Genomic DNA, 16,401 nt, shown 5'->3' on the forward strand with positions numbered 1-16,401 from the left:
ATTTATAAAAAATTAAAAAAAAAAACCGGTCAAAAATTTTTAATGAGTGAACAAGTATATATATATGGTAATGAATTGATACTTGGTTGCTAGACCTTGGAGTGGTTGGAGAACCCTTGACTTAAAATCTTTGAAATTGAAGTTTCTCAAGAATCTCCTATTAGTTGTTGAAATTATTTTACTTTGACCTCTTTGGATGTTGTGTTTTGTAAATACCGGTCATTTAGAAAGAGTAGAATTGACATGTGAATGAGTTTATTGTTTTTTTAGTTTCAGTGTTGTATTAACATCTAGAAATCTTAGTTTATAGATGTGTCATGATGTATTGAAGTATAATACATATTAGTATCTATTTGGGGGGCAGTTTTAAATTTTTACAGTTCTATAATTTAATAACAATTTTAATGTATTAACTACTTTAACGAAGACTGAGCTGAAAATTTTAAGGTAAAGTATTCCATAAATTTATTGATTAATCTAATAAATTTTTAAAAATTCCTATACAATTAATGTTTGTGTTTCTTCTCATTCTTTTTGCAGTTATCTTAAGATGTTTTCATTATTTAAATTAACTCATCCAGCCACTGGAGTAGAACATGCCGTCACTTGTTACTTCTTTAATCGCTTGGAAAAGTCCCTGGTTGTGGCTGGGGCTAATATTATTCGGGTGTATCGCTTTATGCCCGAAATTGACATGAATAAAAGGCATATGTATACAGGTACACTATTATGGTTTAACTATCATGACACTGTTAATTTGTGCTAGACATATATTTTCATGCATATTTTCAGATAAAAATCCACCTAAGATGCGGTTAGAATGTGTTGCTTCTTATACTTTATTTGGCAACATTATGTCCTTAGCGTCTGTTAGCTTCATTGGTTCTCAACGTGATTCTCTTCTCATTAGTTTTAAAGATGCTAAACTTAGTATAGTAGAATATGATTTGGACAGCAATTCACTTCATACAGTATCTCTACATTATTTTGAAGAAGAAGAAATTCAGGTAAATTGTTTTAATTTTGAATAGTTATTTTGGACCATTATTATGAGAATTCGTGATTATCATGTTACAATTTTTTTTAGTGCACCTTGTTGTCGTATTCTGGAAGTAAACTTTTTACTTATTTAGAACTGTTCTTTTCAATATATAATTTTTAATATTTATTTATTGCCACCATATTTAGCAACTGAGACTGGTATGACATCAGATTGCAGAATGCTTTACCTATATCTATTACCTGTACTAGAATTTGGCACTGTTTAAATAATGCATTTATTTCTTGAAATAGTTATTCATTTCATAATCATTTGTTGAAAAAAGCATTATATTTCTGAAATAATTATCTGAAAACTCCTGTTTCACTATTTTCTTATTTTTGAAATTCATTATTTCTCAAAAATTCAAAATAATTATTTCCAAAATAACTTCTTATGTGGATTTACATTCCAAGATGGACTTAAGCCTCCAGAAAAATTCGACCCTATTCTTTGCTGAGTGCTTCTTCTCAAGCTTGTAACCCCAATCTTCCTGAGGTCCTCTTCCAGGTCCCTTGACCTAGTTCTCCTTGGACCTCCTTTTCTTTTGTAGAGAAAGTTTCTCGGTGACCTCTGTAGATCCCTGTAATTTTTCTTAGAGATTTCCTATCCAGCCAAAGCAGTAAATCGCTTCAGCCCCTTTAGGGTTCATCTAAAACCAGCTTAGATTGGAGCTGTCTTTTACTAAACTATAATCCATCTTTATATTGCTTTCTGCATAGCTTAGGCTAATGTCACACATGGGTTCCAGGGTAATAGGAATGGTTTCAGAGACATTCCTTACTAGTCAGTCAGCATGTTATTTACTGGGAATGACGTAGTAACCCAGCATCTACTCTATACTGACACTTTATTAACACATGAGAGTTTGTTGAGTACTGTATAGCAGTCTTCAACAACTCTAGAGTTTGTAACGGGGTTATTGAGTGCCCCGACTGCCTGGCTATCTGTGTAGATTGTAATTCTTCTACCAGAGAGCCCATTCTCTATAAGAGTACTTGTGGAATGGCTTATCCCAAGTATTTCTGATTGAAATACTAATATGTACCTCCCTAGGGAGATAGATATACCTTCCTTTGGCTTATTGCCACGTCAGACACCAGCTCCTGAGCAATTGAATTAATGCCATCGTTTGGTTTATATGTTTTTGTTTTATCTATCTTTACACTATATCTGTCTTTATATTTGCGGATTTGTGCGCCCATAGGTTTAATGGCTGTAATGTACAGCCAGTATACCAGTTTAGGTTTAAGCCCTCACATCTTGTCTACTGCTCATTTACAGGTCCATAGGCACTTGAGAGCTTTGCCAACTTTCTCTAGTACATGCTTGTGTCATTGTAATTTGTGATCCAGAATAACTCCCGGGTGTTTCACCTCTTTACCTTGGTTTATCTGGACCCCGTTTAATATATGTTATCTAATTAACACTTTTTTCTTTTTGGTAAAGACACAGACATTATCCTTAGGCGGATTGATGTTCAGATCGTTCTCCTTGCACCCCTAATATATCAGATTTTTTTCTCAATTTTTGTCTTTCTTGAAAACTTGGAAAACTTTCCTTTTTAAAAGTGATTACCCATTTGTGATACCAACAGCGAAAAATTAAAAACAGAAACTTACTGTTCTCATACTATTTAGTGACTAAGCATGGGTGGGGAAGCCGTGTTTGTGTATTTAAGGTTTCAAAAGATGTGGAATGAAAAGATAACAATGAAAGGCTCGAAAGTTGCTAAATTCTTGGAATTTTGTCAGTATACACGATTCTTAGCTTAAAAATTCGAGAACTGGAAATTCCAAGAAAATTGCCGAATTGTTTAATTGAATATTTCGTGGCACCCTTATGACGGCATCATAAGCGGCCCCAGGGAGCTGTGGCACTCACTCAGGGAATCACTGCCTTAGGTCATTGATGACAGTGTAAGTTTTGTTAAATGCACCTTCGTTACAGCGAAGATGCCAATTATGATCTCTCTTTGGTCTATTGATTTTTCAGTCTTAGAGATCAATTTAAGTAAAGCTACCTAACAGGATTTTCCTGCTTGCTAGACAAATCATTTGGAGTATATAGCATTAGCCTATACTTCCTGGTCCAATGCTTTCATCTTACAGAAAGGATGTAAGATATATTGATTCGAGTCGGTAAACTCTGATCATTTGTAGACTTTTCTACAACAACCAGATAGACGTAGGAAAGAACCATCAGTGCTAGGTGATTTGAATGGTAACAGTGAGTTGACCGCTTATCTTTGCTAACACTGTAGTTGTTTATTGTGAAAAGAATATTTTCTCCAGCAACTCACAATTTGGGAAGTGGGATCTCGCTAATAATCTCAAAATGTCTATTTCACTTGAGGTCATTGCATCACCCTTTTTTAGCATACCCGACAGTCTGGTATTGAATTGCTTCAAAAGAATTTTATTTAAGTGGCAAGTAGCTGGAATATTGTCAACCTGAAGACAGAACTTCCTCCAAGCTTGTCTTTTGTTTTTGCGGACAGATTTGTAATACTCTGTAAGAGCTTCCTTATAGGTATCTTGTCTGCCAGTGTCTGGTTCTTTTTTGTTCCCATGCCCCAGGTGCCTTGTTCACAGATTGGACCAAAAATGCATCTTATCTTCCATTCAAAGAACCAAAGAGCCTGTTTACTGGTGTATCCATGATTCAGTACTATAACAAACTATGGGCCTAATGAGTGATTTATATGTAAGTAATTTTTTGAGCTTAGAGAGTAAAGTCAACTTTATCAAGTTCAGCCATAGTATGCTTTACCTTCCACTCATTCGTTCTTGATCTCATCACGGATCTTATTTTCTGAGTTCATTTCAGTGCCAAAGTATGTGAAGCAATTAACAGCTTCATAGATGTGATTATTATATTTCAGATTGCTTGGCCTTCTTCTTTCTTCCAAAGTTAACATAAGCATGTATTTCATTTTCCACTCTTTATCTCGAGGTAAACTATTTTAATTTCCTGGTCCAGCTTAGTTAATACTTCTCTTACTATTTTTTCAGTTTTTACCAAAATGAGAACATCATTTTTATCAAATTGATTCGTTTTAGAAGTACTCTATAAAGTTTCTAAACATTAAATAGCTGGATTCTGTTAACCCGATGAAAGGCTTGCATAAAGTCAATAAAGAGCACATTGGAGATCAGTTTCAGCTCATAGCACTTTTCGAGAACTTGCCTTAAAACAAAAAATCTGGTTTGAGGTGCCTCTATTTGGTCTAAATCTACGTCGATAATCTATAAGGACCTGCTCAGAATAAATATCAAACCTTGCATTCAAGAGATTCGCTGTTTAAAAGAGTTAACTCCTCGGTGATTTTGGCAAATGATTTTGTCTTCTTTTTTGAAAATTAGAATTATCAATTCTAAACACCAATTTTCATGTATACTTACATTATTCCAGATTTCAAAGATCGAATTATAAATTCTGAAATCCAGATTCTTTTGATTTTTCCGGAGTTGTTACTGTTATAGCCATTTGTATTATTTATAAGGTAACTACTGCCATAGAGTAAACTATACAACAGTTGTCATGAAAATATTTACTCTTGACTCACTAAAATGAATTTATTTCTTGTCACCAAAATTATAAGAATGGTTAGGTGAAAACTAAACAAGCTCAGTCTGTACAGCCTCTGTAGTAGTAGTAAAGATCATTTAATATTTTGCTTTTTATTTTCCAAGACCATTGGCCTGCAGTATTTTGTATTTATAAATATCCCAGATACCCAATCTCTAACCAGTTTGCTTTTAACCTACAGTCCAAGTTTATGGGTTTTAACAGAAACCTTTGTGGTATTTCTAAAATATTTGTTTGTTCAAGGTTCAAAACTATTCCAGAGTTGATCCTTACCTTATGTAAGTTACTTTTATTAAGTTGTTATGATTATAAAATCAAAAGCAAATGTTATTTGATCATAACTTCAATAAGTTCATTTCATTTGATTCATTTGTGAAGATTATATTTTTAAGCTCATTTTCCATGATGAAACCACATTTTCCCTTATCCTGAATTCGTGATTTGTTAATGAACTAGATGTCCACTCTTAATTCATTTATACTGATTGTACTGACATTTCTTTTTAGAAATTTCCTTTTTATTAATGTATTTTAAGTTTTACATATATTCTCATTATATATTTTAGGGTGGATGGACGCAGCATAATAGCATTCCTGTAATTAGGGTTGATCCTGAGGGAAGATGTGCTGTAATGCTTATATATGGAAGAAAACTGGTCGTATTACCATTTCGCCGTGAAAATACTATTGAAGATCCTACAGGACAGCTGGCGCCTGATCCAACGCCTACCTCGCAACCCTCTAGACCACCTATTCTTACTTCTTATCTCATAGAACTGAAAGAAATTGAAGAAAAAATGGAAAATGTTTTAGATGTACAATTTCTGCATGGATATAATGAGCCAACATTGCTAATCCTATTTGAACCTATGCAAACTTTCCCAGGGTATGAAAGGAACATTTTTTTTACTATTTGATGATTTTTTTTTTTATTTACATAAAATAATTAAAAAAGATCAATTATTATCTCTGAATATTTATATCCAACAAATAAACTTCTACCTTATTTATTATATTCTAACTTGTCTACAAAAGCCCAATAATATTTTTTTTTATTTTGTATTGTTTTTCCCTTTGTTTAATAGAAATTTTAATTTCACTAATAACCATTTTTGTCATGATGATTGTATGTGTTAGTATTTATTGAAATTTTTTATATTATCGCCTGACGTATTAATTCTAGTGGATGTTTCTAATTTTTAATGCCAAATAAGATAACTTCCAGACCTTGTTGCTAAGCTAACTCCTTAAGATTTATTTATGTTCATGTAATGATGAGAAGATAGTTGACCATGGATAAAATATATGAGGAGAATTAGTGAAGAACTCAAATAAGTAAAAGAGGTGGAAAAGGAGAAAAATCCCAAGTCTTGGATTTTCCTCATCTTTCAAGCAGCCCTGATGAAGGCTAGAAATTCTGGCCAAAATGTTGACTCTAATTAATAAGTTTTCACTTATTTGTGTTCTTCATTGACCGCACCCCCAACCATCTTCCTCTTATGTTAAGAGATAATTTTTAAATATTGTTTTGTAGGTTCTAGACGTAGATTTGGTGAGAACTTTTTCCTCTAATTGAAATTAACTTGTAAATGTAACTATCATAATTTTTTTCAAAATTCACATTATCTGAAAACCTAATGCAACATGTAGAAGGTGTGTTTACTAAGTTTCAAGACACAGCTTAGAGCCAACATACTGTAAACTGAAGGTCACCCCCTCCTACTTCACCTCCTCGGTAGAAACGGTCTGCTTGTCCTCCCTTGCTCAGGAAAAATAAAGTCTTGAAACTTGGAGAATGCACCAGGTAATAGTACCCATATGTGGTTATGTAATCCAGCATCTTATCCTGGACTTATTTTATCACTAACAAATGTTTAATTGATACATTTATATATACTTTCCATATCTCTCAAGGGAGTTTTGTAGGGATAACTCTACAAAATCGATATTAATGAGACTATTTTGTAGAGAAAAATTATGAGAATTTTTTTGTTTTTTATGTTCATTGGTTGCCAACAAGAGCATTAAGAATTAATTGCTTGACACTCTCATCTAGGCTGCTTCTTATGACCATAAAATTATTTCCCAACATAAATTTTGCATTTAAACTATACATTGTCTTGTAATATTTATATAAAAATAAATTATTTAATTTATGATAAAATTATGGTAATGGGAGATAAGCCTCCATATACTAAAATCAAAATTCATTATCTCAAAAATTTAGCTGATTTTTTTATATTAATATTCAAGTTTGCAGTAGTAGTTAAAAGTTTAACTTGAAATTAACATTGCCTCCATCTCTAATTCTGATTTCAAGTTTATTTAACTGACTTAATTTTGCTTAATTAAATTTTAGGAGGATTGCAGTTCGAAGAGATACTTGCTGTATGGTTGCTATTTCATTGAATATGGACCAAAAAGTACATCCCGTAATTTGGTCAGTTAATAACTTACCGATGGATTGTAAAATGTTGGTGCCAGTGTCGAAACCTCTTGCTGGTACATTAGTTGTATCACATAATTCTTTGATTTATCTTAATCAAAGTGTACCGCCTTATGGGGTTAGCCTGAATGCTTTAACTGACATTAGTACTGGATTTCCACTGAGTGAGTTGAATTTTTAAAAAAATAATTATTTGAATCTTTCTATTATATATATTTTCTATGTTTTGTTTTGTTCTATACTACTAAATAGAAAAAATCAAACTGTTTTGTACTGACATGGTTTGATATATTTTTTAACAATAATTCATTTTACTTGATTTATTGTTTTTTTTTTTAGTTTTATGTTTACCAAAAAATAATTGGTAACATAATACTGAAAGATTCAATGCTGAACTGTTTAAAAAAATAGTGAGCACCGATTTGTAATATTAGTAGATTTATTCAGATAGAGAGATGAGTTCAAGAATGAAGACTTGAATTAAAAAATATGTGACATGTGCTTCTTTTCCTTATTATGATGGTTAAGTAGGAGTAAATATTTTATGGCATTTGTTAAATTCATAGTGCAAGTTGGAAATTTGAGATTTAGGTAGAAGAACATAAAAGATGAGAATTTGAATTAAGTGTGAATTCAAATTAAATTACCATAAAATAGCATGAACATATATAATATTAGATACATATATAATATTAGATGGGAAGAGAAGTATAATATTTATATAGGAAGATGGTCAGGATTGCGGTCAAAAAAATAACGAATAGTTTAAAACTATTTGTTCTTTTTTTGACCACAACCCTGACCATCTTCTTATATTTAAATCTTTACGGTTAACTATATATACATATATGTAATATTTAATAATCAGTTAAAGAAAGAAGAAAGTTTTCATGAATATAATTATGATAATGGGTTGTGACTTCTCAACTTTACCATCTCAAAACACTTTGTAATCAAAAATTCTACGTCAAAACTTAAGGATATTGACAAATACATGTGAACATCTCCGGATTCACAAATCCGAAATCGAACATGTCTTGGTACAATATAGGTGGCAAAATTGAATAATTTATTTGAGATCTGATCACCAGCCAGAATATGGGATAAATTATGAATTAGTAATTACAAATCTTCAAGAAGAAGTTAATATAAACAAGAGATATGAAATGGCTGTTCTAAAATTTTTAATTTGGTGACATTAAAACATATAGAATTTATTATATGCTACATAATGCTGTAGTACTGGGTATTTACCTTCAAATTGAAGTTTTTTTATTTTTATGATGTCACAAATTCAAGATGGCCATCATTGCGTTAAAAATAACTTTTCTCATAGAGTTCATTCTTAAAATATTCATAGAGCATTTTTTGTTGTGCATATGAGTCCTTATCAATGTTTTGATATCTTTAAACATTTGTTAGTTGTAAACCAGTTTTATTCAATTCCACATATTTATTGACCTATTGGGTTGTAAAATAAGTTTGTAACATTTTTCAATATTTCAATTTAATTGTCTCTGGATTTATAAAATCATGTTTACTTGGTCAATAATGTTTACATATTCTTAAAAAAGATTAGTTAGTGTGCTTTTATGCATCAGTTTCAACCGAGATTCCTTATCATTAAGTGGTATTTTGCTTGCTCAAAATTAAAGATAAAAAATTTATCTTGTCATTTAATGATTTTTTATTTCCGAAAAGGATAATCTACTGCACAGACGGTTAATAAAATTTGCAGTGTGTATGGCGATGGTGCCTTAGGAGAAAGTACCATCTGTAACTGGGCAATTCAGAACCAGAAATTTTGACTTGGAAGACACAAAGCGCTCGGATCGTCCTTCAACTGTTGATGACTAAATTCAAGCATTGGCTATAGACAACCCTCACTCTACGACACGGTATATCACAGAAACAATTAACATATATCTTGCAAGTGTCTCAAAACATTTGGGGGCTGTGGGACATGTTTCTCGAAGGTGAAATATGGGTTCCACAATTTGACGGAAAAGAATTTATTGGATCTCATATCCATTCGCGATTCCTCCTGAAACGCAATGTTAATGATCCATTTTTAAAAAGGTTGATAACTGGGGATGAAAAATGGGTCCTGTGCAATAATATTTTGAGAAAAAAGTTCTGTGGAAAACGAAGTGACTCGCCGTTAACAACTTCGAAAGCAGGATTACATCTATAAAGGTTATGCTGTGCATTTGGTGGGATTGGAAAGATGTTCTTTATTTTGAACTCCTCCTGCCCAACCAAATCATTAATTCTGCAGTATACTGTGTCCAGTTGGAACAATTAAAGGCAGCGGTTGAGAAAAAGCATCCAGCATTGGCTAATCGCAGAGGCATAGTTTTCCATTGCGATAATGCCAGTCCTAACATATTGGAGTTTGGCTGGGATGTGATCCTCCAACCACCCTATTCACCAGACCATGCCCCAACAGATAGATTTTCACTTATTTCGGGCCCTTTTCTTTTTTTTTTTTTTATTTTAGTTAATCTGGCACAAAAGCACTGCGGCCAATAAGGCCTATTGTGCGTCAATTTCAAACATGCCAATGCTGCAATCAGCATTACAGCACTGTGGTGAGCTCATTAGAGCTTAAGTTTAGTAGATTCCAAGAATCTTAATAAGCTTAAGGGATTGATCAGCTCGCACTGCTTGGGATTCACCACACAATCCGCCCCTGAACAGTGCGAACCTTAGGCTAATGCCACACTCAGGTTCTGGTGTGAAAGGAATGATTTCAGAGCCATTCCTAGCAAGTCTGTCAGCATGTTCGTTGTCGGTGTTACCGCAGTGACCCAGCACCCATTCAATGCTGACTCAATTTGTGCGTGAAAGTCTGTTGAGTGCTGCATAGCAGTCTTCAACAACTCTGGATCGAGTGACAAAGTTACTCCAGAGGTAAGGAGTGCCCCTATTGCAGCCTGGCTGTCTGTGTAGATGGTAATTTTCTACCTTCCTCTATAATAGTGCTAGCGCAATGATTTATTGCGGGTATTTCTGATTAAAATACTGAAGTGTACCTCCCTAAGAGAATAGATATACCTTCCATTGACTTACCGCCCAGCCAGATGGCTCCTGAGCCCTGGACTGTTAGGGAGCTGTCCGTGTAGCAATTAATTTCATTGTTCAGTTTATGTATCTTTGTTTTTATCGATTTTGACACTTAGTTTAGTGCCTTAATATCTGTCGATTATTGTCCCATGTCCTGCCAGAGTCAAGGTATTAGATCTAGGATCTTGTTTAACAAGCCTATACATAATATTCAGAGCTTGTGCTTCAATGTCCAGGTGCAGCGGATTCAGGCTAAGCATAACTTCCATTGCAGCTATATAAGTAGTGATCATAGCTCCGGTGATCATAAGGCACGCGAGCCTTTGTAGTCTGCCAAGTATATTCCTATATGTCCTTACTTTGGCCGTAGGCCCATACGTACCATTCTTGGTTTGAGCCCCCCAGTTCTTCCCTATTGTGCGTCTGCAGGCCCGTAGGCATTTGAATTTGAGGGCTTTACTAGTTTTCTGTAGCCCATGCTTGTGCCATCGTAGCTTGTAATCCAGAATGACCCTCAGGTGTTTCACCTCTTTGACTTGGTTTATCTGGATATTATTCAGTATGGGTGATCTTATTGTCACCTTTCTCTTTTTAGTGAAGACACAGATACCAGCCTTGAGTGGGCTGATGCTCAGACTATTGTCCTTATACCAACCCGCCAGAATGTTTGCTGCAGTCTGTGCTAAGTCTGAAAGTACCTGAGGATACTTTCCTTCGATCTGGATAGCAATGTCATCTGCCTAGCCCTGAGTATAGTAGCCTGCTGTGTTTAGGATTGTTAAAAGAGAATCAACCACAGTAAGGGAGAGAGCACTCCACCCTGAGGGCATCCCCCTTTGGGTCAGCTCAGGGTGCCCTAGCTCCAATTTGAGGATCCTTTGTTCCAGCATGGGGGTTATCCAATCGGATACAATAGGACCTATTCTTCTATCCCTTAGCACATGATTAATAATGCTATAGGGAGTCTTGTCAAATGCACCTTCAATGTCTGCGAAGATGCCTACTGTGATTATTTTTGTTCAAGTGATCTTTCAGAGTCTCAATCAAATTGTCTGAAATGTATAGCATTTGCTAACAATTCCTGTTCTCTTATATGCCTATCCACAATCTTTTTCGATGTCTTCATTAGAAAGGATGTGAGACATATTAGTCGAAATTCTTTAGGATCTTAATAAGATCCCTTCCCCGGTTTAGGTATATAACACACCCCCATGTCCTCCATCTAGTTGGGCTGTATCCAAGTGCTAAGCTACCTCTGAGGAGTTTAAGAATGTGTGCTCTGATCACTGGTAGGCCTTTCTGCAGCAAGGCAAGAAGGATTCCATCAGTGTTAGGTGATTTGAGTGGCTATAAAGAATTAATCGCCCATTCGATTTTATCAATAGTAATAATACTATTGGCTTTTTCCCATTTATCTCTACTAGCATTGTAATTGTTGATAGTGGTAGAAATGTAATCATTCTCCAACTACTCACAATTAAGGAAGTGGGATTTCACTAGAACACAAAGGGTTTCTCGTTCAGTGGAGGTTGCATTATCACCCTTTTTTAGAATACCCAACATTCCAGTATTGGATTGTTTGGAAACTTAAACGGCATGTAGCCGTCAACCTCAAGACAAAACTTCCTCCAAGATTGTCTTTTGGCAGCATTGAATAACCTTCTAGTGATGGTTCTTTGCTTGTTAAGCTCATTATTCCTCCAGGAAACATTCCTGTTGGATGATTGTTTACAGACAAGATTGCTGCTGTGGTATGAATTCACAATAGTATCCGTCAGTGAGTCATTAAGACATTCCAGGTGCCAAGTATTGTTTATTACTTTTGGACAAAAACTGGTAAAATCAGTGAGATGTGCGTTGTAGGACTCCTAGTCCGTGCATCTGGGATTTCTATACATAGCATCACGTGTTTCAGCAGATAAATCATATCTGATGTATATGTGATCTGAACATGATTCTTCATTAGAGACATGCCAGTCGACTATGTATTGACTAACATGGTGTGTCGCCAGCGTGATTCAATAATTTCTGAACTAACCCTATTGTAGAAGGTAGGATTCCTACACCTGTTAAGAATGTCAAGATCAAAATTAATAATAAAATCTAAGATTTTCTCACCTCTCTTATTGGTGTTGGAGGTGCCCCACAGCTCATGGTGTGCATTGGTGTCCAGGGCAGCTAGGATCTGAGTTTCCCCATGTCACATGATCCTTTCGAGCTCGGTCGTGGGGTTTGAGTCTTCATAGGGCAGACATCCCGCAACATCTGCATTTCAAAACTCTCTTAATGGGAAACAATTTAATCCTCTCTGAAAGAAGTTCTTGGAAGACAGAATTAAAAAATTAACTGAAAGATGGCAACATGTAATAGATCAAAATGGGTCATATATAATTGACTCAAAATATTTACAAGAATCTGAAGTTTTTATTGAAATCACCTGTAAAAAATGCTACAAACTTATTTTACAACCTGATATATTTATATCCTACATTCTTCATTGTTTTCTGTAATTAATGTACCTTGAAAGTATTAAGGAACTTTTATAAGTATATTGGGCTTCAGAGACAGTTCTGCGAGTTATTAGGTGATGTTGGGTTAGAAGAAATTATGCTCTATCTTGTGAATGTGAACTATTGAAAATTCTCAGCTATGTGTTGGAATAAGTACGTATTTTACTATGTCCATACTATATTCACCTCAGTTTACATTTTTTACTATAGAAAATAGAAAAAAAAATGCCTATTGCCAGTTAGATTTAATGTTTTCATCCTTGGCATCTGGTAGGTAACTCTCACAACCTAAAAGTACTTAACTATCTGTTAAACTACAGATTTTCAGTCAATTAGTCCCTTCTATTATTTTTTATTTTATATGTCATGAAATGTGTGAATGGCTTCAGCACACCAATAATGTATGTTTTTTATTACTTTATGTACAAATAATCTTTCATATATATTTCAGAAACACAGGAGGGTGTGAAAATCACCTTAGAAAGTTCACAAGTTTGCTTTCTTTCTCAGGATCGATTGGTATTGTCATTAAAAGGTGGAGAATTGTATGTGGTCACGTTGCATGCTGACAGTATGAGAAGTGTGAGAAGTTTTCATTTTCAAAGATCAGCTGCTAGTGTTCTCACCACCTGTGTATGTAAATCTTTTATAAACATTTAATTGATTATATATTTTTTTAATTATGTAGTTCTTTATATAGCATTAATTTTAAGATATTTCAGAAAGTATAAATTCAAAGTTTTCTCATATTCCTCTCTTACTTTTTTTTTCAACTTGTCTGGAGTAAGTGCATTTTTATGGCTATTTGTTGGGAACTCATAAATGGTATTAAACATCTCTTGGTAAAAATATTAATATTCTTTTAACAGAAAATTAGTTGACCTTGTTAAAATGGGAACTGTGGTCAGGCAAATACCTTCTTTTGTCCTCTTGAATCTAAAAAATGAGTAGCATTATTAGAGAATGATGTCTCGGAAAGTCAGACCACATCACCTCTCAAGAATAACATGAGTTATAGAAACAGGCTCCAGTTTCTGTCCAGAGACCCCTTCAATGCTGTTGCAGGAATTTTTATAAAAGTAAACTCATATAAATTCAATTCATACTATCTATCATCAGATAAAAAATTACTTCTTACATTTTATATTAAAAAAATCCTGTACCCCTATACCCATGAAGGATGATCGGTTTGGTACTCTCTAAGGAAGTACTGTCTCTTGAACAACGGAAGATGTTACCTCTAGAACAAGGCAGGAAGGTGATCTGATCAAAATCATGCTCACCTGCCCAATTAAGGAAAAAACTTTAACTTACTTTGTAAAGGCTAAATGTGTCCCAAGAGGGCTCCCAGACCCATAGAGTTGACTCACAGCTAAAGTAACATAATAAATAATACCACTAAAAAACACCACAGCCATGTTATCCGGTTGATAGCAACACTGCGCCTAACTGAGCTATGCTGCACCCTAATTATATACATAAGATACAAAATTTATTATTGAAGTTATAAATAGCTTTGTTGTTTGCTTTATTAAGATTTATTTTTGATTCAGATGTGCCTCTGTGAAGATAATTTCTTATTTTTGGGTTCAAGATTGGGAAACTCACTTTTACTTAAATTGTCAGAAAAAGAACAGCATGGTGTTGACACTAAACCAGTATTAGTTATAGACTTATCTGCTGACAAACCTCCTCCAAAAAAGAAAAGGCTTGACACATTGGGTGAGCTTATTATTGGTTTATTAATGTTTGTATATTTGTTTATTTTTCAACCATGGTATTAACTCAATTTAATGTTTATAGGTGACTGCATGGCTTCAGACGTTACAGAAATTAGAGATGAAGATGAATTAGAAGTATATGGTAATGAGGTGCAAACATCTGTTCAGCTTTCATCTTATACTTTTGAGGTATAATAAATTATTTCAATTCAGTTTTATATATTTACTTACTTCTATACAAGAAACCAAGGGGAAGAAGATTTTGCATGATATTTGGAGTGATAGTGGAAGGGCAAAAGAACAGTAATTAACTCACAGGAAAGTGGGGGGGGAGAGGAGGGAGAGAGAAGATTATATATGTTAGAGATCTTGCAAAGAGAGGGGTAGTCAATCAAATCACCATGAAAACAGTTTTGTTTGCTACAGATAGAAATTCTTTATATTGAAATATCGCATGATTTTTTTAAAAAATATCTTATAATTAATTGGAAGTAAAAAAAGTATTTATTTATATCCATATCATTTTGTATTTTTCTGTCAATCATCAATATTTCTTTATATGGTGGCATCCTGCAAATCGATGAATCTTCAAAAAATATATGTAATTATTTGAAAAATATCTAATAATTAACTGGAAATATAAACAAAATTTTTTTAAAATAGTAATTTGTTTATATTGTATCATTTTGTTTTACTTTAATGATGGTTATTGTTTTGGTTATTTTCCTTTTATTAGCTTTAAATAAAAAATTTAATGATATTATAACACTGCATTCAACTTATTTTTTACTTATGTGTTTTTTAAATTATTTATGTAAGTACTTTAGGAAAACCGATTTGGACTATTGTTATATTGTGAAACTTGGGCACCATTAGGAATACCTTTGATAAAGTGTAGGAAACAATTCATCAATGTTTGATTTTTGCCTTTGGTTCACCAAATATTTTAGCTTTTGGTTCACTACATATTTCAGTCAAAACCAATGAGTAAAATAAATGAGGATACTGGGAGTCGGTTACTGTGAATAGGAATAATAAGGAAATGAAATTCAATAAAGGAAATAATAGATAAACATTGAATGATGTTTGATGATCTCTGAGACTTCTCTTTTTTTAACTGAGGAAAAAGAATGATGATTATAGTATAAATACTTTTGATGATATAAAAAGTTGAAAGTAGCGAATCTGGTTTAAGCTTGAAAAACTGCCCTTAAGAAATTACTTTATTACCTGGCACCAGATATTAATTTTAAAATTATTTTGATTTTAGTATCATATTTTCAAACTGGTGGTTTATACTGCTTCTAAATTTGATTTATAACTTTTTTGTATAACTTACTATTTATATATACTATATAATTTATAATATTTGCCATAATGATTTTACTAATTAAATATTTTTTTAGTTGTCTATTGCACACGAAACAAAATAAGACATTTATGAAATATTACTTTAATTTTTTTTTCAGGTTTGTGATAGTCTTCTTAACATTGGTCCATGTGGGAATGTTTCAATGGGTGAACCAGCGTTCCTTTCTGAAGAGTTTAATAGTAGTCCAAATCCAGACGTAGAACTTGTTACCAGTTCAGGATATGGTAAAAATGGTGCACTTTGTGTTCTTCAACGCTCGATAAGACCTCAGGTAATATTGATATAGTTGTCATTCATACAGTAAAAAGCTTGAATATATACATGTCTGTAGTCGTTTATAGACAACTTTATTGTCATTCATAAATATTCATGGAAACAATTTTACTATGCAAACTTTTTAATATGTATGAAAACAATGTGTAAAAATGTGATTATTATTAATTTGGTTCAAGATCTGAACTTAACTATTTTATAGAACTTTAAAACCTTTTATCCTGCTTTAAGGACAAAAATTAAAAGAAAATAGTTCTTAATCCATATATTTTTCTCTAGAATGTTTCAGTTATACTGTGTTTCTGTGTTCCATCTAAGCTTCTATAATTTGATATTTTTTAAAATAAGCATTTCATCAGTTTTATACAATCGAACAATTTTATT

At 33.2% G+C, this 16,401-nt stretch overlaps 1 protein-coding gene across 1 annotated transcript in view; it reads left to right on the forward strand.

The window, feature by feature from the left end:
- The first annotated feature begins 190 nt into the window (after window positions 1-190).
- The window catches only part of CPSF1 (cleavage and polyadenylation specificity factor subunit 1), a 40,323-nt gene continuing 24,112 nt past the window's right edge, over window positions 191-16,401 (forward strand). Inside the window, exons 1-9 of the mRNA XM_014431498.3 lie at window positions 191-447; window positions 541-719; window positions 793-1,007; window positions 5,196-5,515; window positions 6,989-7,239; window positions 13,103-13,284; window positions 14,205-14,373; window positions 14,455-14,561; window positions 15,842-16,015. Of these exons, the coding sequence (XP_014286984.1) occupies window positions 551-719; window positions 793-1,007; window positions 5,196-5,515; window positions 6,989-7,239; window positions 13,103-13,284; window positions 14,205-14,373; window positions 14,455-14,561; window positions 15,842-16,015 (1,587 nt within the window). The 5' untranslated portion in view covers window positions 191-447; window positions 541-550. The remainder of the gene's footprint in view (window positions 448-540; window positions 720-792; window positions 1,008-5,195; window positions 5,516-6,988; window positions 7,240-13,102; window positions 13,285-14,204; window positions 14,374-14,454; window positions 14,562-15,841; window positions 16,016-16,401) is intronic.

This window comes from Halyomorpha halys, unplaced genomic scaffold, assembly GCF_000696795.3.
Source record: "Halyomorpha halys isolate HHAL.00 unplaced genomic scaffold, Hhal_1.1 Scaffold977.1, whole genome shotgun sequence".
Classification (NCBI taxonomy): domain Eukaryota; kingdom Metazoa; phylum Arthropoda; class Insecta; order Hemiptera; family Pentatomidae; genus Halyomorpha; species Halyomorpha halys.